Source organism: Hippichthys cyanospilos, chromosome 15, assembly GCF_059441005.1.
Source record: "Hippichthys cyanospilos isolate Australia breed blue-spotted pipefish chromosome 15, RoL_Hcya_1.0, whole genome shotgun sequence".
NCBI classification, from domain to species: domain Eukaryota; kingdom Metazoa; phylum Chordata; class Actinopteri; order Syngnathiformes; family Syngnathidae; genus Hippichthys; species Hippichthys cyanospilos.
Window position 1 is genome coordinate 7,468,636 of NC_142383.1, and position 21,365 is coordinate 7,490,000.

Sequence of the window (21,365 nt, forward strand, 5' to 3'; positions counted from 1 at the left end):
AAATTTGAACTGGTCAGGTCACATTTAGCAGTCTACAAGTAGCACAGGAGCATTAACTGGCTTCATTCCAAAGTCAATATATGACTACCCTTAGCACACCATTTAGTAAAGTGTGCTCAAGCTGTTATAGCAGTTTTTCAAATTTGCCTGCAAAAATATGATCTTAGTCACAAGCAAATTACTCGGTGCATGTGTACGGACGGTAGTGTGAACCGTATCGCATAATCCTCAAGTGTAAACTTGCATCGTGCAAGCGGATTATTCTGTTATTCGTATTAATGATCTACTGAAGGCTACATGCTGAATCATGCCATTTTTTTTTTTGTAAATCTTTTTATTCAACCCTGTACAGGTTGTGTCCATGTGTGCGTTTCTCCCTCAAGCAGTTCCCCAGCTGCACATACAGCCACCTATCTGGTTTGCATGACCTAGATTCATCTGGACCGAAGTAACTTTAATCAATTTGAATGAGATCCCTCCACAAAGTAAACTCAAATAATGAAATAAATATATGTTGTTTGGAAGATTATTTATCTGTTTTAAGTGATCTTTGCCAGTACATTTTACAACATTGATGGCTTTTTTTTTCCTAAAATGATAAGCCGTTTGGAAAATGAATGACATAACATTTGAGAGTCTGCCCATATCGTTTAACTCATAAATGTCTTAATAGAAACAAGAGTTAGATTTTTGCTCCAGTAACCCCCTGCAAATTTGCGTTGCACTAATCAGACCTTGACACAAAGCATAACGTAGAATGTTTGCTTCTAAAATTAAATTGTTTTGGAAGAAGCTTAAGTTTAGACTACCACATAAATCCAAAGCTACTGCTAACAATAGCAACAAGACGCTAATGTAGCAAGCCATTGGCAAAGCTCTTTGCCAAACTAAACTTGACAACACTCGGTGTTTGAGCAATGTCAAAAACATTCATTTCTAATTATTTGTAAAACGACACATAAAAAAAGCACTATTCCTCCTGATGGTCAAATAAAAGGTTGTAGCTAGCACTTGGGACTAACCTCAAACACAGCAAAAGGTGAACTGTTATAACTGCATCTGTGAAAGAAAATAAATGACTACGCCACTTTTTGTTGTATTTGAAAATTTTGATCTTTTTTAGGTGAAATTAAAATGAGATTATTAAATCAACAACAAACAGCCTTTTTATTTAGTATAAATAAAAATGGATGTTAGGCTTTAAATGATCCGTTGGCCTTTGTTTGGACACTGCATTAAGATACCATAAATTAAGTTGAAAAATAACTTCATGTTGGAAGGAGTTAAGTTTAGCCTGGTTTGTTTTGGGGAAGAATTTAAGAGTCATTGCATGCACACAAACTTAAAGTCAACGCATGTGTCCGTGAGTCATTTATTTCAATTTTAATGAGTGAATTGTGTACATTTCCATTGCATTGTTACCGCAGATAAATCTGTTTCATACTGCTGACTGTGTGCGTTCTGTAGTTGATGTACAATAGTCCCGATTAGATACTGTTATCCAAGACCAGGGCTAGGATTTGTCAAGGGTCCTGTTCAAAGTTTCCTTTCGGCAGGTTCAGAGTTCACATAAATGAAGGCAAAGATTGTTAGATTCTGCTGCTGTGTCCCTCTTGTCTTGCTCAAAGCTGCGCAAACTGGACAGAACCTCCTTCTGCAGGAGGCTTCCTAAAGTAGGCACCTCATTGGCTGTCGGGCCGGAGGTGGGGTTTCACCACTTACAGACCCACTGAGCACTCTTTTACTTCAATCACACAAGCGGTTCTTCCTACTCGTTTTTTAACCTTAAACAACCCACTCGATCACTAACATCATGCAGTGAATGTGACCAGAATTGACCCCCCCCCCCCCCAAAAAAAAAAAAAAGGTCATGTCTTCAGTTCTTGGTTAAGAAGGTTTAGGTTACACAACTATGTTGTGTTTTATCTATTAGTCCTTCATTTGGCATAAAACATGCAAAATTAGGAGGTAGTGGACCTGGCAGTCTAAATTATATCGTAATATAGAATGTCAAGCTATAGCAACACACAACTTTGTAATGCAATATAATAGAATATTTTAAGCAAAAAAAAATGTTATGTACCTTTTCTCTGAGGACATCTTTCTGTTATGTTATTTCTTGTAACAATAATGTCTTAATGCAGCGCTTCTCAAATAGGGGGGTGCAAGGTGATGCCAGGGGGGGGCGCGGGTGACCCCAAGGAAAAGGCTTTGTTTTCATCATCTGGAATGTAATTGAAGATTGAAGGTTTTGCTTTTCTTTCAGTCACTAAAAAAATCATTAACATTTGTTAAAAGTTGATTTATATTGCTTTTTCCTTTTGTTTATGTATAATATGTGTAATAATCTTATTTATAGTCAGTGCGTCGTGTGTGTGTGTGTGGGGGGGGGGGGGGGGGGGCAAAATATATTTGAGAAGCACTGGGTTAATGTGACCTGTTTATCAAATAATATCACATAATGTAATGCAATTAAAACAATGAACATGAAAAAGAGGCCAGCAGACTAATCAATTTTTGTGAGTCTCGATTTTCCAAAACTATCCATCTAACATAAAAAAGTTAAACTGCATATCAACTTTTTGACATTAATGATACTCCCAGTCAAACAGCACAGAGGAAAAGCATGTCAAGCGCATCATTTGGCAATACTGTATTGACAACCTGGATTCATTCATAATATCACACAAACTAAAGATGAAAGTATTTACAAGAAATTTGCAGTGATCCCCCTGACATGTAAAAATTGTGACAGTGCATGAATAAAACAAAATGTTTCCATCAAAACAACCTCTTTGGCACTGAAACTGTTAACTTCAGTTTTCCGATATTCAGGGAATTCAAGTTTTTCTGCAGTAAATGTGAACTTTCTACGAATTTTCATTTTCTCTGAATTATACAATTGACAAAACTCATACAGTCCCAATGGGACTCAACTGTCCGGTTCTGGCAATAGGCCATAGGTTTGTCACCACTAGCTCCAAATACAAAGGGGGCGGGGCCAACGAGTAGTCTGCTCCACGTTGTGTACAGCTGTCCATGTGACTTCTCAGGAAGTCTCCGGTGTTTTACCTCGTAATTGATCTCCTTTAGCCACTCTTAAACGACCCGAACCTTCTCGAAATCTGCCTTTTTATTTTGGTAAGTGTTTGCGACTTTCATGGCTGCTGCAGCTGCATGCCACGTAATACTATAGCAGCTTCCCTGGCGTGTACTGCACAGTGCCATACGCTACAGTCGTCGCTTCTTACTAGATTTTTGCGTGCGTCCTGCAAGTTTTTCGACGTTAGCTTTAAGTGTGGACGAACGTCGAATGAAGGGTTACCCTTCTCGTCGCTTTTGGGAAATGCAGTCAAACAGAAAAAACTGCGTTTTGTTGGTCACGGTCTGGAGGAATGTGACAGACCCCAACTCTGCTTGCAATTCGTGTCATAACATCATCTGAACTCGCCATGAAAAAAAAAAAAAAAATCTCGGGCATGCTGGATTCTATCCCAGGTGTCTTTGGGCAGTAGGCGGGTTAGCTTGTCAGTCAATCGCAGGGAAAACGAAGACGAACAACTATTCGCTCAAGTCGAACGAACAAACACGTATGTGTCCAATTTACCTAGGCTGCATGATTTTCGAACGTGGGAGGAACCTGTTCAACCAAAAAATCCAGTAAATAGAACCTGTCTGTCAAAATGAAGTCAGCATGAACATTTCAAGAAGCTGCAGCAAAAAGCTATGATTAAAACAAAAGAAAAAACCTAACATTCCCATCTTCGTACCATCACGTCAAATGTGCACAGTTTTGGTTTGATCCCATGAAAAATAATGCGGAAAGGAGAATTATTTGCGTTTTCAAGCTGAATTTCCATTAACTGTTGCATCTGTCAGCAAAACAAGATATTGCAATGCTTTGCACACTGTGCACCCTTTCGCAAAAGTTGTGTTGCTTCAAAAACTATCAGGACTACTGTCAGTCACAATTAAAAAAGAAAAAAAATAGCCGCACATACAAGCTTTAAGGCACACAAGGCTGGAACTTTGCATATCTCTTAATGTGGAACAGAAAATGTTTTTTCAAAACATTTGTTTTGTGCATCAGATTGTTGGTTTAATGATGCCTTGGTGCTATTGAGGCATTTATTGCACTTGTAAATTTAATTCTGCATTAGTTGAGGTTAGTGTAAAGTATGGAATGATTTCTCACTATTGTACAAATTAAGGTTATGTTGCCACTGGAAGCAGTTGTACTGTCACTATAGAATATTTAATAAAAATCAATGGTTTGATTGAAAAAAGAAATAGTATTCCAAAATGATTTTTATCCAAAATTAGTTTTCATTCCAATTATTGTTTATTTAGTATTGTTTAGTGATTAAAAAAAATACTAAACAACAATTACTTTACACCTTACAAGGAAATGCTACATTTTACAGACAGCACATTATTAAAAAAAAAAAGTAATATTAAACCTTGGATACAGCAATAAATTTAAACTAATATAATGTTAAATGAAAATTTGACATTTTTAAATGCATACTACATTGTGTCACAAGAAACAAGAAATTGTGTCACAAGCAATACTGTCACTGTTTTATATTTTTAGAAATGCTTTTTCTATTAAATATTATATTGATCAATTAAAAAAAGTGCATTTCAAAACTGATTTTGCCTAATTTGAATTTATTTACCAAAAATAGTCATTTATTTGGTGGTTAAAATCTGAACATTTAGGCAATATCGCTAAAGATGGGTTGACATTGCAATTACCGGTTCCATTTAATGTTGCCAAATTAAAAGCAAATCTTTGCAAATATCTTATTTTGAATAAAGACAAATGATAATTACTTTCACACACTACATAAATCCGAATAATTACTGTTGAGATGCTAAGATTAGAGGACTTGGAGAATTATAAATGAAATAATTGCACCAATTGATTCCCCCTATGTAAATCAATTAATTTGATAAGTGATTAGTTTTCGATCAGTAGATTAATTTTAACATTTCTTTTAGGCACATTTCTTTTTTCTTTTACGGGATATTGTTCATGTGAAAGGTTTCCGTCTTCGTCCACTCCGCAGGGGCCATGGCCTTTCTCGGGAGTGCGCTACGGCGCTTGGTGTCGACGGCGCGCCCGCCGATCAACAACCCCCTTTGGCGCACGAGTTGTCGGACCTACAGCTCGGAGCACACCACGGAGAAGAGCGTCCCTTATGAGAAGACACTCAAACAGGATGACGCAGCAACATCTGGGCCAACTAAACCTCTACCAAGGTTAGCATCTAACTGCTGAAAACTTGCTTCCACCACTTGTGATAGAGAAAATTAAATGTAAGGTTGTACATATTGTATATATTGAGACTTGATTCTCCAGACATAATCATAGGTCACCATGACTACTCTGCCAGCGGTGGCTTCTTACTCTCTTTTGTTCTCGTGATTTAGGTCAGCAGATGTGGTGGTGATAGGTGGAGGCAGTCTGGGCTGTCAGACAGTATACCACCTGGCTAAAATGGGCATGAAAAATGTTGTTCTGTTGGAGAGGGATCGGCTGACTGCCGGAACCACCTGGCACACAGCAGGTATCTTATAATATTGAAATTGATCTTAAATGAAATAGCATATATTTCCTCTAAATCCATTTTAATAAGTGTGAATCATATGCATATTTTCACTTCACGGGCCTCCAGGTGACAACAGAAAGTACATTGTTTAAAATAAAGGTTCACGGAATGCATTGCATGGCACAATTAATGACATTCTAAGGACATTATTTTTTTTTATGTATTTGTGTTCCGAACAATTGGGTGTCATTGAACAGTTGTGCTTAGTTTATGCTGCATTATGTACAGTATTTTATGTTTTTCTTTGTAAACTGTGACTAGTTTGTGTGTAGAGTAGTGACATTCATTTCAATCCATTGCCCAATCTATTTCTCATCTAAACAAAGCAAATTAAAGATTTCTTTGATTTTGAGTGTCCGCAGAAGGGGGACTAATCAACAAATTTCATATTTATTTAGGGATACAAGAATATGATATGGACAAGTGTGAATATGATTAATTAATGGCGCAGTCATAAAATTACAGATCTATTAAAAAAAGATACAATATATTTGATATGGTTCAATACATATGTAATTTTAAGCTTCTTCTGTTTCAATTTTCCTTAGCAGATAAATGACCCAGTACTAGTGTGCTATTTTTAGCACCACCTCAATGTGTGCTGAGGAGAAAAAAAAGGAGACTGATGTCAAACATCCAGAATAAAAGGCCATCGATGCATTACACATCAATAATAATAATAATAATAATGATTGTTGATTGTGAGCATTATCCATGTCATCAACAGTCATTTTTTCCTGTTTAAAAAAAAATGTGCTTGTGTGCATTCTAGGTCTCCTGTGGCAGCTTCGCCCGAGCGATGTTGAGGTGGAGCTCCTGGCCCACACACGGAACGTCATCAGCAAAGACCTGGAGGAAGAAACGGGCCTGCACACTGGCTGGATCCAGAACGGAGGACTCTTCATCGCCTCCAACAAGCAGCGGCTGGACGAATACAAGCGCCTTATGTCGGTGAGAAACAAGATCACCTAAATTTTTAAACAATTTCAAAAAACATAGCAAAGAATAGCATTGTAAAAAAAACATTTGAAATAGTCTTATAGTATTATTACTGTACACAACAAATTGATGGCTTAGTAGTTTTGAAATCAGAATTAGAGCTTAATAGTTGTAACAAAACAAACCCCCGAATATTGCAAAATCTCCATTAGAAATTTGGAACTGGATCGTGGAAATTTCGCGGGCCACATAAAATTACCTAGCGGGCCACATAAAATTACCTAGCGGGCCAAATTTGGCTCTGGGCCTTGGGTTTGAAACCCGGTGGTCCAAATGCAGCATTCTAAATAGTATTTCTTTCTGGAATATGAATTAAGCAGCAAAATGTACATGTTGTAATCCATTTTGCGTTCAAATGAAAAAAAAGAAAGGCCAATATTAAAATTTTGCATGTTTCATTAAAATTTATAAAGTTAATGCCAGTTTTCTGTTCTTCTAATTTGATTTTTACAGTGATTAATTACCAATAACTTGAAAACTAAACGTTGTGATTTTCCTTTTTTAAATGCATTTTCTATTTCTTGAAAATTATTCATATTCCAGAATAAATTCCATACTTTTTTCTTATACTTGATAAAAAAAATTCCTTCACAGAACTTCCATCACTTGCAGGTTTTTGTCGGTGCTTTAAAATAGTGGTTCTCAAAGTGGTGTCCTCAGACCCAAGGGGGTCCATTGGCCTGACTGCAGGGGGTCCATGAAATAATATCTGTTATTAATAATTAATATTTTTATTTGTGTTTCATTTTATATTAAATTATGAATGTATGCACAACTTCATTAACGCAATCAATTCAACACGTTTTTAAAAATGTAATAATTGTGTTATTTGTCACGTATGTTTGGCTTAAGTTTTTTTTGTTTGTTTTGTTTCCACAAACATTTGCGATGGGCCCTTAGGAAAATTTGAATTCCAAAAAAGGGGTCTCTGACTCCAAAATGTTTTAGAACCCCTGCTTTAAAAATTGTAATTGTTTGCCTCTGCAATTGAATCCTGCAGGTAGGTAGTACCCGCATTGTTTACTTTGATTATATAATGGCAACGAGTCTCAAGTTCACTTCTCTGGAACATGTGATTCCTCACCATAGAGACTCTTCTCGACTGAATTTGATCTGATGTTGAAAATGGTTCTTTTAAATGTACAATTCACAACCACCAACTGACCACACAACTTCTCCCGATGTCCTAGCTGGGTAAAGTTTACGGTATAGAGTCCCATGTGCTGTCACCTGCTGAGACCAAGGACCTTTATCCTCTGATGAATGTTGACGACCTCTACGGGACACTTTACGTGCCCAAAGATGGCACCATGGATCCTGCGGGCACATGCACCACCTTGAGCAGAGCAGCATCTGCTAGGGGAGCTACGGTAATGTTTACTTACAATTCCAGTTATTGCTAGTTATTAAGGCCAAAGGTTGCGTTTAAGAGAGAGTAACAGAAGTCTCACTTGAAATATGAGTTTACTGCTACACACGGTTCTGCTACATCAATCCCAATATCCCTAAATTGTCTTGCAAAGTGACTAATTTAAAAAAAATAAATCTGATATGTACCAATACATGGTCTCTTTAAACAGCACAATGAGGCAGCTTATTTCTTTTGTGTTTGCCAAGACAAAACTGAATATGTTCATGTAAGAATACCCTCACATTTAATGTGCTAATGTAGGTATCGTTTTGAGTGTGTATGAATAGCAAACAAAACCACTTAAATCAAAATTTTTTTTCATCTGAACAATGAAACATTTTGTTTTAACTACAGTATGAATAATAATATGTTTTAGTTTTATCTGGGAAAGTTTGAAATGACATTTTAAAGTAAGTCAAGAAGTAAATTCGAATACGTTAATGAGCCTAAGATATATAATTTTAAAATATTTTCCAGAGAAAACTGACATAAAAACTGAAAATCAACATTTTTGACATGAGTTTTAGTTTGATAAATTACTTGCTGAATTTAACACAATTTTGTCAGACTAGAAAATCTTCACTAATTCTTGTGCAGTTAATTACATATACAGTATGCAGATGCCTACAGTGTCTGTGAATAAAAGTAACCATACCCTCCTCAACTAGGTGATTGAGAACTGCCCTGTTACTGACATCAAAGTGCGAGCAGACGACCTCGGGGTGAAGAGGGTGAAGGCAGTTGAGACCCCGCACGGGACAATCGAGACTCCATGTGTGGTCAACTGCGCAGGTCAGCCAACCATTTTTTTGTGGGTGTCAGATGGGGAAAATGTGTTGCAATAAAAACTTGACATCAGGTGTCATGCTTTGAATTGTGGCTGCTACTTCCACATGTCAACCCGACCTATACTATAAGTACTATAAGTACTATGTACTTAAATATGTGTGCATCAACATGCCTCCCTTTAATTAAACTAACTTAAAAATGGCTAGGGATTCCCCTATGGCTGTAATTACACAGTACAAACTGTGCAAATGCCTGTTTCCAAAATGGCATAAAAAGTTACCTTACACTCAACTTTTTTTGTAACATCGCAGTTGGTCTGTAACAAGAAAACAATGAGCCAATTACTTTTGTCTTAATGTTGCTAAAATTAGCTTGGTAAAGGTAGCAGTTTTAAAAACACATACACACACACACACACACACACACACACACACACACACATATATATATATATATATATATATATATATATATATATATATATATATATATATATATATATATTTTTTTTTTAGCTAAACTTAAAAGGTATCTAGATAACGTTACTGTCTTGTGCTCATGGTACAGGAGTGTGGGCCACCAAATTGGGGGATATGGCTGGAGTGAAGGTGCCCCTCATTGCCATGCATCACGCCTACGTAGTAACCGAGAGAATCGAAGGCATTCAGGTTAGTAAAAGGTATAGCCACCATGCTGGCTAATAAAAATTCTGTTCGTTTCTACAACCAGCAGGGGGCACTGTGGCCATTGTTATACAACGCAAAAAAAGGCTCAGATGGTTCCTGTGTTTCTTTGTGTACATATTCTAATTGTATTAGGATGTTTGTGTATATACAAGACCTATCTGAAGTGGCACAACTTAACTCTTTCATGTGTATCAAATTAGGGAATGTGCTCTGAGCCAGTGGGCACATGTGTAACAGTGCTCATCCTCTCGAGGCGGATTCTTTTTAAGCCAAAACTAGTCTCTCTTATGTAGTTTAAGAGGAGCTTAAGCAGCATTACTGCTCCATCATGTGCATACTCGCTGGATAAAAAGAAGTGGATGTAGGGCCAACATCCCCTTCTTCTATCCAGTTTTTGGAAGCATGTGTGTGCATGTTTTCCATGTTACCCGCCTCCAGTGCACCTGATTCAGATGATCAGTGTCACTATCAGGCTTCTGTGAAGCTTGCTAATGAATTGATTATTTGAAACAAGTATGTTTTTGCAGGGTAACATAAAAAACAGGCTGGATAGATGTTCTTGAGTGCCGGATTTGAGCAGCGCTGATAGAGACAGTCACAAGCAAATGCTTTCTTTCTAATGGCCACCAAGGGGCGACTTAACCAGCACCATTATGTCCTGGAAGAATTATTTGCTTCTGTCGCGCACGGGATTTATGATGACAGTAAACGTTTTACTCGTGAGTTTATACTTTGAATCACAGCACATTTGTTCTCATACATCGTATCATCACTTGTAAATTATGCCTCAGTTTAAAGTGAAATGATAAATGCAGTTTACTGTGATGCAATTGGCGAAAGACTGTGTAGCCGCTTTTGCAAACGTGAACATTATTTTACCTGATGTTTTACGTTCTCAACATAAACCACTATTTTTAAACATTAAAGGGGTAGTCAAGTCAAAACTTTACAATATGTTCTATGCAGGCTCATTAATCATCTCACGGTCATCTGCTTAATGTTGTGTTTGTGCAATATAAATTAATAAGCAAAAAAGTTTTTATCAATCGTTTTTTTCCTGGGGGTGGCCATTTTCCTATTTGATACGGACTGGGAACAACATCCTGGTTAATTGCACAGGGCTCATAAAATGACCAATCACAGCATAGCACGCAAAGATCACATGACCAAACTCAGAAAACTGATGAGCCATGATTGGAGCCCTGAGCAACCATGATGTAATTTTCATATGTGGCAAGTGGCAAAATGGCTGCCCCCCGAGCTAGATAAAACTGCGTAGAGTTTGCTGCTTCATCGTATTCCACGAACACAATATTAATCAGAATGCTATATTTAGACTTGGCTTCCCTTTTAAACATAAGGCCTTAGGCGTTCATAAGAATTTTCTGAGTTTGTTGTGAGAAACAAGCATTACTAAAGGTGACACACACCTTTTAAACTTGCACGAATTGTCAAAAATACTCTAATGATCCCAAATGATAGTGAATGCGAAATTTGGCAACATAAGAATTTTAACATATGAAAGCAGCAGTCTTGCACTATACTGAAATTAGTCCGCATCTCCACATTCTTTGTTGTCACTTGCTAAGCCATCTTATGCTTGGGTCATGTGAGTGTTTTACTTGAAAAGTGCCTTTGCATGATGGTGTCTTGACAGTGTAGTCTAGTGCAGTGGTCCCCAACCTTTTGATCACCACGGACCGGTCAACTCCTTACATTTATATTGTGGAACGGGGGGGGCGTGCTCTAAAAGCCACATCATCCTTCTCACTATGTATGTAATATATGTAATATCAACAGCGGCCAGAGGCGGCAATCTCGGCAATGTCGCAATCTCGCAGTGGCCGAGACCGTGCTAAATATTGTGCTGACAATGCTGCGCTATCGTTAGCTTAGCACAGTAACTACTGTTCAACAGCTGTTAAGTGAAGCAAACGCTGCACATACCAGTTGTCCCAAGTTCTTGCTTCTGCCTTTCTACAAGCCAGGTGAGTGCTATTGCTTGGCTCTATTTCGTATTGAAAGCTCAGCTGGCCGTGTTGGATCGCTCCCGGTGACCGCAAAGCGACCGCCATGATTTATTCCTGCCCCCTGCGTGAGCCGTTGAATGTTCCCAAAGTTGATTGGCTGTCGTGACGCGAAACGCAAAAAAAGTAAAAAAAAAATTAAGTTCACGCGAAAGGCGAAATTTTACTTCTTGTGACTGTGCGCGGCCATTCGCGTCCATCGCGTCGGTCGCCCGACATGCATTCGCGCCCAGTCACACGAACTCCATTACATACAATACAAAACTCTCCGCTTTTTCGCCTCGTTCGTGTTCGGTGTGCACGTACCATTAAACTAAATCATCTCCAAAACCTTATTTCCGGTGCAGCCCACGCGGCCTGGTACCAGTTGATCCACGGACCGGTACCGGTCCGCGGACCACGGGTTGGGGACCAGTGGTCTACTGGATCCCACATGGATTCCTGACTAAGTCCCGACTGATAGCCGTTTCGAAATTTTTGCTCCTCTGTAGCTACAAGAAATAAGGTAACGCAAGACAAAAAGTAGTACAGTGCTGCTGTGTACAAGATGTTTTCTGTGTTATTTTTTGGAGTCACTGCACTGTCAAAAGAACAGTGGTGTTAAAAGGAAAACACATTTCACAAAGCGCGTATCGAAGGCACAACAAGCTTGGAGCCAAACTATTCATTAGATGTTTTGTTGCCGCACTTCACTTGAGGACACGACGAGGTGAACAGATCCCACTGCTGTTGTAAAAGAGTTCAGCTTTTATCGAGTGCATTAAAGAATCAGGATGCGTCTCGATGTCGCCGTTGAGCTTATCGTGCGTTGTTTTAATATATTTCATCTATCTGTGCAGAATATGCCAAATGTGAGGGACCATGATGCATCAGTGTACCTGCGTCTCCAAGGGGACGCTCTGTCTGTGGGTGGCTACGAACAAAATCCAATCTTCTGGGATGAGGTAAACTCTCACAGATTCTGAAAATTCGACAGCAAAATTCATTACGCAATTATTTGCAGCAAAGTGTGAGATAGTTTACTATTGATGCAGGCATCAAAGTGAATTCTTTTCCTCCTGTTATGTAAACCTTTCATGCTTGCGCTTTGTACTTTAGTGAGAGCAGTAGCTTTTATCGTGTTAATCATCAAATCAAATACATCAGGCAGCTCAGTGGTGACTTGACGTCATTGGCTGGTTAATTTGCTCTACTTTCAAATAACTTCATTAGAAGCCATTAGTGTGTAGGCGTTTGCAACTGTGTGTGGTGACTGAGTGTGACAACACTTTCAAATAACTTTAGGTAGTTTGCAAACCAATTACCAATACTCAACAATCTGTACTATTGATGTTTTTATTCTTTTTAAACTTTTCAAATTACACGGTGTTAAAATGTGCTTTCCTTTCTTCACTAAATTAAGGTACGCATTTTACAGAAAAAAATATATAAAAAATCTTTTTTTCGAGGGGTAGGGGTAAGTCTAAAAATTATGAATAGTATCTTGTTGTACTTGCTTGATATTGAGACATGTTCTGGTCTCCTCAAGCAGCGTTTTCCCACCAGAGGAGGTAAGGACATTGCATTATTGCTGTATGTGGATAAATAATATGCCAAAAAAATTTGCAACTGGCGCACTGGTTGGTAATCACTAGTATAAATATGTGAGCTATGGTCCCTTTTTTAAATTAGATTACAATTTGATGACCTATGGAAAATCACTCACATCTTGCTTTCTGCACAATGGCAGTAGTTTTTAAATACTCTTTAAAAAACAATATAATAATAATGTGTAAGAGTAATATGTTTTTTCGCAGTTCCAACTCTAATGTCAACACTTTCAGTCAAGTTGTGAAGAATATCTAATTCAAAAAGAATTCAACTTTGGTATTGTTCATCAATCTCTTTGTCCAAGCTGACTAGCCGATCCTCCAGCTCATGAGTTTTTGCAGGTGTACTTAATATTGTGGCCGACAACTGCAGACGACCTTGTGTCTGTGACGAGTTTTAAAAGTGACTTGATCAGACGATTCGACTTCATCATTCATGACTCAGTGACTTTTCGTCTTTGAGCTGGGCTGCGTCCAGACATGATTCATGTGTGCAGAAGTCACGTCTTGATCTTTTCTCCTTGTTCCGCGGCCGAGCGCAAGCTTTGATCGCTTTGGAGGAGAAAGAAGAGATGAGAATTAAACAGAAAGAGTGTGGGGAGAATAGAAGGCGAAATAAGAAGGATTGATGTCTTGGGAAGGATGTAGAGGACTCTGCTAAATTGGACAAAAACAATCTCTACTTTGGGTGTCTGTGATTCCTAATAACACAAAATTCTGTGGCAGCATCAAACTGATGACTGCCACCTACAATAGCTTGTTCCATCACTACTCCAATTGTTTTGAAATGATGCTGCAACTCCAAAAGCCCAGTGCTTAGGAACCAGTGTTGCCACAGTAACCTTGAAAAAGCAGCTTAGTTAATTTTCTGATTACTTGCTGAAACTGTTACTAATTTAGGTGACTTTTATAGTTACATTTTTTATATAATGACCACTCCGCTTAGAGAAATTAACACCCAGTTCGTTTCTTTAAATTTTCTGAAAGGCAGCCTTACTAGACATATTTACTAATGTTGTAATGGCAAAGCTACATTTATATTGTATTTACAGTACAGTGTACCTATCGTGCCCTCAGTGCATCGCGGACGATTTAATTACAGGCCTCAGGCACTCTTCAGACATCAAACTACTGCTGTACACATATTTACTTGATTCCTAAATTATTAAATGTTATACAGTACAGTAACTGTATTGTTGTCCCTTCCCGTTCCCATATATTTGGCTGTAGTCTCTCGGAGAGCCGCGGTTATATTAGCAGCGCCCGGATGTTTAAATTAGGGTGAAGCTTGTAGCTGACCAAACATGATAACAATCAGAGTTGACATTGTAGAAATTTTAATTTATTACAAAACAAATCTGGGGAAGAAATTTACACTGCTCCAGTGAAGCCTCTTTCCTCCTTCCTGTTTTGTCTATCGAACAGCGTGTGTGTTTCCTGAGGTAGACCGGCACTCCACTTGGTCTACCTAACCAGCGGGAGCTGGGGCAGGAGTAGATTACAACTCCTGTCCTCATTGGTTGATGGTCACGCCGGGAGCCATGTAAAACACACTCTTAGACTCAAGGGAGAGTAAAAAAGAGGCTTCACCGGAGCATAGTAAATCTCTTTCATAGATTTCTCCCTCGTTAGTTGATGGCAGGAGGGCCAACTCACATGATTGTGCTGGGAGCCAATCACGTGGCTGAGACACACACACTGTGACGGAGATGCGAATGGAGAAGCTGTAGAGCTTTGTAAATCTCTTACTGAGATTTATTATGTAATAAATTGGAATTTCAAGTGCAAACTTTGGTGAGCTATAGGCTTCACTTTATTTAAATTTCCGGGTGCCACTAATATAACCGCGGCTCTCTGTGAGACTACAAAGGTATGGGAAGCAATAACAGTACAGTTACTGTATAAGGTTGAACCTTCACAGCACGTCTCTCCTCAATATAGCTTTTTGTTTGTTTGTTTGTTTTTTTAATTTGCGATGTACTGAGGGCGCCACAGGTGAGGCTCAAAGTAGCGAGGGATGTATTGCCATTCAATGTGTTTATATTTGCCTTGTTTGAAGAAATGTAAACAATTATTCAGCACATGGTCGAAGCGTTAAGAAAAATAGACAAAAAATTGCAGAAAATGGTGAAATGAGCACCATATAGTGTAATTGTCACACTAGCTTGATTTAACCAGGTCTTGGTTTCCATACACAGTTTCTAAATTTATATTGATAATAATGTCATTGTATCATATATAGGCTACCAACATTACCCTTGTGGAGTGCTATTTATCATTGTGACAATTGTTGAGTTGGGGCTTGTTAATACTATTATGACAAGTACGGTACATGCTTACTGTTATGACTGGATCACTTGTTTCTCATGATACTTAAAAAATATATCTTTAAAAAAAACAGGTGAAATTGCTCAAATAGGAGTGACACATCATTTGGAGACAGGGCATTGTTTAGCACTCCTGGTATGTCCACGTATCACCTCACCAATATTCTCATAAACGAGCATATTACCACGACGTAGGTCTGAAATTGTGACGGACATGTCACACTATTCATGAGTTCTTGCAGCTCTGTGCTCTCTCACGTCATAAATGCACTCATGTATACCATTTGGAGATCTTGTCCCAACCCTAGTAGTTTGCTTTTTTTTTTTTTTTTTTAATGTGATTTCCTGAGAAAAACATTTCAAACACCTTTGGCAGTATTGTTTTACATTGTTTTTCAGGGAATGCCGGTAAATGCGCAGTAATGACTGCATTTCCACCAAAGTGCAGTTTTGCCAGACTGTCATTACGGCAAGCGTTTGCTCAATCTTTGCACTCACTCACACCTGTTGTAAAGGTGCCAAGTGCAGATTTTGTGCACAGTCGATGTCCTTGACAGCCTCCAATGCTGATGGAACATTTTAAAGATGAAAAATTAGGTTGACCTTTTCTGTGGCAGAATGTGGAGCAAAAGAGATGACCCGCATAGAGAGCAACCAGACTTTGATTTAAAGTGCCGGTTTACGGACTGAGCCGGATTAGCGTGGAAGCGGAGACTTTAAAGTTGAATCATCAGTGACTTGCATGTGTGAGAAGATAAGAACTAAGCTTGGATCAGGATGAGCGACTTACTTGTGAACTCGGGCATGGGTTGATACCTGTGGAAAATGTTCACTTAATCGGCAAGATTGAATTTGACTTTTGCCAGTCAACAAGTTTGCTAAAAATGCTGTCACATTAATGATGTTGGGCATCCTCTGTGTTTCATTCACAGGTCTCGGATAAATTTGCCTTCAGTCTTTTTGACTTGGACTGGGATGTTTTCATGCAGCATATCGAGGGCGCCATCAACAGAGTTCCTGTCTTAGAGCAGACTGGTATTAAATCCACTGTCTGTGGACCAGGTACAGACACACACACACACCCACACACACACTATTCAAACAAAAGTCGCAACGCCATTTTCCACATGAAAAGATCTCACACATGCAAATTTAGAGATGAATACAATCCATATGTGATCCCACCGAGTCTGATTCCTCCCAGACAAATTCATACCTAATAACAAAGAAATAAAAATGGAAATATGGCGAAATTAATGATCATAATAAATGCGAATTTGCAATGATGTGGGTGACTAAAGGATTCAGAAAGAGATTTCTGCTTGCCTGCCTGTCTCGCTCTGTACAACACTACCTACTTTTAGGAAATATCAAATTAAAACTTAATGGCTGCTCTTACATTGTTTCAGAACTTTCATGCTATGCGATATTATAGGGATGCATGGTAATTGTTTTTTTTTTTTAACAAAAGAAAAAACAGCAATTGCCATCTTCTTTTAGTAGAGCTGGCTTGTTGAGTCAACTCTACAAGCACTAGTGATACTTTATCACTAGTTATTGTCAAACACAAATGTCCTCTGTGAGGCACAATAGACTAATCATGTACCAACTATTAAAATTATACAGAAAGGAAATTTGTTGGACTTGCATAAATGTGGGTTTTTGATTGCTTTTTGAGAACCATTTCTTAAGATCCAACTTGATTGTAACTTGATTTCTGTAAAGTTTCATCTAATCATCTCCCAAAGGTGGCAACATCATCAAAATTCTGCATATTTACTGGTTTAGAGATGGAAATGTTTCATGTCCTCCAGTGTGATGCTTAGGTCTGAAATTAAGACAAAAACATTAATCCTCAATGCATGCCAAAAAAGTAAAAAACAAAATCTCAATTGCCATCAAATTGGTGAGTCAACTGCAAGCAGCTTATCATATTCTGACCCATTTAAATGTCCCTTTGGTTAGATTAAGCAAAAAAAAAAGCACTCAGTACCTTTGGTGGACAGTATTAGCAATTATTGAAACCTTGTCCATGTCTACAATAATCAAAACATTTTTGTATAACAAATATATTTGTTGCTTCAACCTAAGAGAATTGGGGGAAAAAAATCAATCTTTCTTGCAAATATGTGACTAGCAACACCGCACAGTCATACTTTTATCTAATTTCTGACTTGTTGTCACTTAAGAGGCGATTTCAAAAGCTGCGATGCATGGCTGTACCCATTGTACTAGTAATGTTGGTCATGTTTTATCTCCACCACTCGTGTTTTCTATATATATTATAAATATTTAGTTTCTAGTAATTGTACCTAAATATCAACGCATAAAAACAAATCTTATTTTTAGCAAGAGGACACCACTGGTTGCAGATGTGTGACCTTTATTTTTTTTTTTCAATAGGCACATTGTGAAATTTGGGCGCCGCCTCGAGCCCTGGTTAAAATAAACCGTTCTTGCAATGGTAAAGCATGTTGTTTACAAAGTCACACAAGGCACCATGCTGCCTTATTACTTTATAAGTCATTTGGCTGAGACTTGTACTCTTAAAGGGACAGTAACCAGACTAATGTAGGATTACTTGAGGTAGCTTTCAATATTGGCCTGATTTACTGATATCAACAGGATACAAGCGATGTCATCTTTTTTTCAACTATCAATTGGGTCATTATTGTGCATTCCTACAATATTAGATACCACCGAAAAGTAATATCTCCATCTTAGCTTTTTTTCTGCTGTATAATCATTATTTTGTCATTTAGACATTGTCTTTTTTTTTTTTGTCTACAGAATCTTTCACAGCAGACCATAAGCCGCTAATGGGAGAAGCTCCAGAAGTCAGGGGGTTCTTTTTAGGCTGTGGCTTCAACAGTGCTGGTAAGAATTACAACAAAAAAAAAAAAAGTCCCTTTCATTTGCATTTTAAATCTCAAGAGAGGTGCATGATGTTCTCTTTTTAAAATTCATCATCAAAGCAGGCTGTATAACGAGAGAAAAAGATGGTCATTTTAATTAAGCTTATTGTTAAAAAAAAAAATGGGGAAAAAATGTATCTTGATAGTAGAGTTGCAAAATTCCAGGACTTTTGGTGTTCGTGGTGTTTACAGGAATTAAAGAAAATAAACTAAAGTCCGGTGCATCTAGTAACTTGAATAAAATACAATACTATACAGCAGTACTCAAAGTAATACTTTTTTAGGTGTGTTGTATATACTCCATACAGTATTACTCAAACATTAAATGTAATAAAAACACATTCCTTTTTGTACAAATTGGAATATTTTCCAAAGTTCTGAATGTCCACAAAATGTAATGTATTATTTATTATATATATATTTTCCCTCTGTTTTTTCCCTAATTGTCTTCTCACCCATAGTTGTTACAATTTACATTCTTGTTTAGAAAACACGAATTTATGGACAAATGAAGAATAGTAAAGAGATAACAGCAAAAACAAAGCCATATTACATAATCAAATGATTGCTTTTGACTCTTTAGTGAACTTTAACATCCCTCATGTTAATACCTGGATGCTGACGGGCACAAAGTAATACAGAAGTGCCTCAGGTCAAACATGTCATTCCATTTAGTGACGTGACATAGTTCACCCCTGACTTGAGACATGAAGAAATGTCAGAGTCAAAGCATCTAGAAAGATACATTGCGCGGAGGTGTAAATGTCAAAGTAATCGCCATAGGAGAGTGTTTAAAAAAAAAAAAAAAATCTATTTTCTTCCATTGGTGCACTCCAATTCACTGCCGTCTTGTGAATTGCTTATGAACCATCTAGCCCATCATTAGATAATATGAAATGCATGACTTTATGTAACAATGACTTTATTGCTGATAGAAAAAAATAACCTGACGAGTACACGTTTAATGTCTTGATGTTTCACAAAAGTGACTCTCTGAAGTATTGTTTTGTGTATTAAATTCTTTGTAATAAATAATGTCACCTAATTCATTCTACTCAACTTGTCATCATCATAAAAACGTATTACCTGAGCAGAAGACTTTTGTAAATAAATATTTTAACCTTATGTAACTTTTCTGCAAGTGTGAAGTAAAAGCAAGCTTTTTATAGTAAAACTATTATGCCTGACAGACAATGCTATTTGTAAGCCAAGTTACTTTGTGGCCTTTTTATCACTGTAAAATTATGAGAGGTTTGATTTCAATTTATGTATCTCTGACTAGTACCAGTATGAGCAGTCAAGTCATGAAAGCTCACCAATACCAATGCCAAGTAACCGTCAGCGATTTTACTGTTGACAGATACTATTTATATTAAACCAATGACAGAGCATTAAAAAAAAATCATCTCGTTTGGACTACAGACTGCACATTCAAATTGTAATAAACCTTAACTATTTAAATATACATAAAGAAATTGCATTTTAATTCATTCATTCCGAATGATCTTGAGAAAGTACTTTGCCCGTATATTAAAAAAATAGTTACTTGAAATCAAATGCCTGGACTGCTAAGATGTTTAAATATATATTTGATATTGACTGAGTTAATTGGCATTTGAGAGGTTTAATGTGATCAATGTTCACTTAGATATTTATTCTATCAGCCGTCGTTATCGTCTGCCATTGGTACTGTATCAGCTGCCATTGCAATAAGGCTGCATGCAGCTATCGAGTACTTTTGGTATTTGGATGTCTTACAGAAAAGTTGGTTTTTGCTTGGTGTGTTTATAAATTTTGCTCAATATATATATATATTTTTTTAACTTAATTTAAACTGCTTAGCAGAACAATACTTTCCTCCCTCAAAGCATTGGACTTAGTAAAAAATTCTCCCCATAAATTTTGGTTGATGAGACCAGTTGTTTGAGTCAGCCTAATTTGTTAAACTATGATTAGTAGGAATGTTTATTGTTTGATAAACTAAGTTTATTTTGAAGTTAACCTCACTGCGTTTCCATCGTTTTGCTTTAAGGAAAACACCAATTTTAACTGTGATTCCCTTGACATATTTTTTCTGAAGGTGTACACTAATAAGTGGGTATCCGGGGCAAGAAAAAAATGCCTCAAGCATTTGTTTTTTGTTTTTAACATAGGTACTCAAATTACTCAAGGACTGGTTTAGTATTAGCATTTCCTTACGATTTATGAATGTAGCGACCAGACAGCTTTTCCTCAATATCATAAAATGTCTTCTATAAGTGGTCTTATTCTTTAGTATTTATCTCACACACTGAATCCACTGTTCGCTTCAGCTAAAGCTGAAGTATTATGAAATGCTTGCCCCCTTCCCATCTCTGTAACGCGCACAGCACTCCCCCCCCCCCCCCCCCCCCCCCCCTGCCGCTGTCTCATCTCTCATCTCTTATCGCACAAAACACATTCACGTCACACAACAGCTTACTTGGCTCAAAGCTTAAAACTGGAAGAAAACATAGGGCTAAAGTTCTTCACTCGCTTGAAGTGTTCACTTTCGGTAATTGTAAGCGTTGCCAGGCAACATAAAAGCACCTCCATGATGTCCGAGAATCAGGCAGAACTCTTAAGTGTGTTTGTTTGCTGTGATGATTATGGGCATGTAATTGCTTTTAACAACTCTATGGCTGTTGCCGCATCGCCCAATTTTTCATAATCACAATAATTAGCACCGTCATCTCTGTGATATTTGGCGCAGTACTAAAAATTGCCTGTACTTAAGGCAGTACACAATGATGGTTTTAAAAAACTAATTAGCCTCAATGTAATTAGTCTGAGTGCTCAGTGATGCGAAAAATAAATAAATAAATGAAGAAATGGAGGCAAAATGTTAATCAAGACTTACATTGTGATTTGTATTACCAATTAAAAAAAAAAAAAAAAAGTCAAAGCAAAATGCGAAAAAATATGGATTATGAAATACCCAAAAACCCATATGTCTCTGTAGAGCACCGAGCTCCAGAATAACCCAGAC

The 21,365-nt window shown here is 37.5% G+C and overlaps 1 protein-coding gene across 1 annotated transcript in view; it reads left to right on the forward strand.

Moving 5' to 3' along the window:
* Positions 1-3,005: 3,005 nt before the first annotated feature.
* Positions 3,006-21,365, forward strand: part of sardh (sarcosine dehydrogenase) — a 45,054-nt gene continuing 26,694 nt past the window's right edge. The window contains exons 1-10 of the mRNA XM_088435887.1: positions 3,006-3,141; positions 5,073-5,265; positions 5,437-5,573; positions 6,388-6,566; positions 7,805-7,984; positions 8,694-8,817; positions 9,382-9,482; positions 12,367-12,471; positions 16,376-16,505; positions 18,234-18,320. Of these exons, the coding sequence (XP_088292013.1) occupies positions 5,078-5,265; positions 5,437-5,573; positions 6,388-6,566; positions 7,805-7,984; positions 8,694-8,817; positions 9,382-9,482; positions 12,367-12,471; positions 16,376-16,505; positions 18,234-18,320 (1,231 nt within the window). The 5' untranslated portion in view covers positions 3,006-3,141; positions 5,073-5,077. The remainder of the gene's footprint in view (positions 3,142-5,072; positions 5,266-5,436; positions 5,574-6,387; positions 6,567-7,804; positions 7,985-8,693; positions 8,818-9,381; positions 9,483-12,366; positions 12,472-16,375; positions 16,506-18,233; positions 18,321-21,365) is intronic.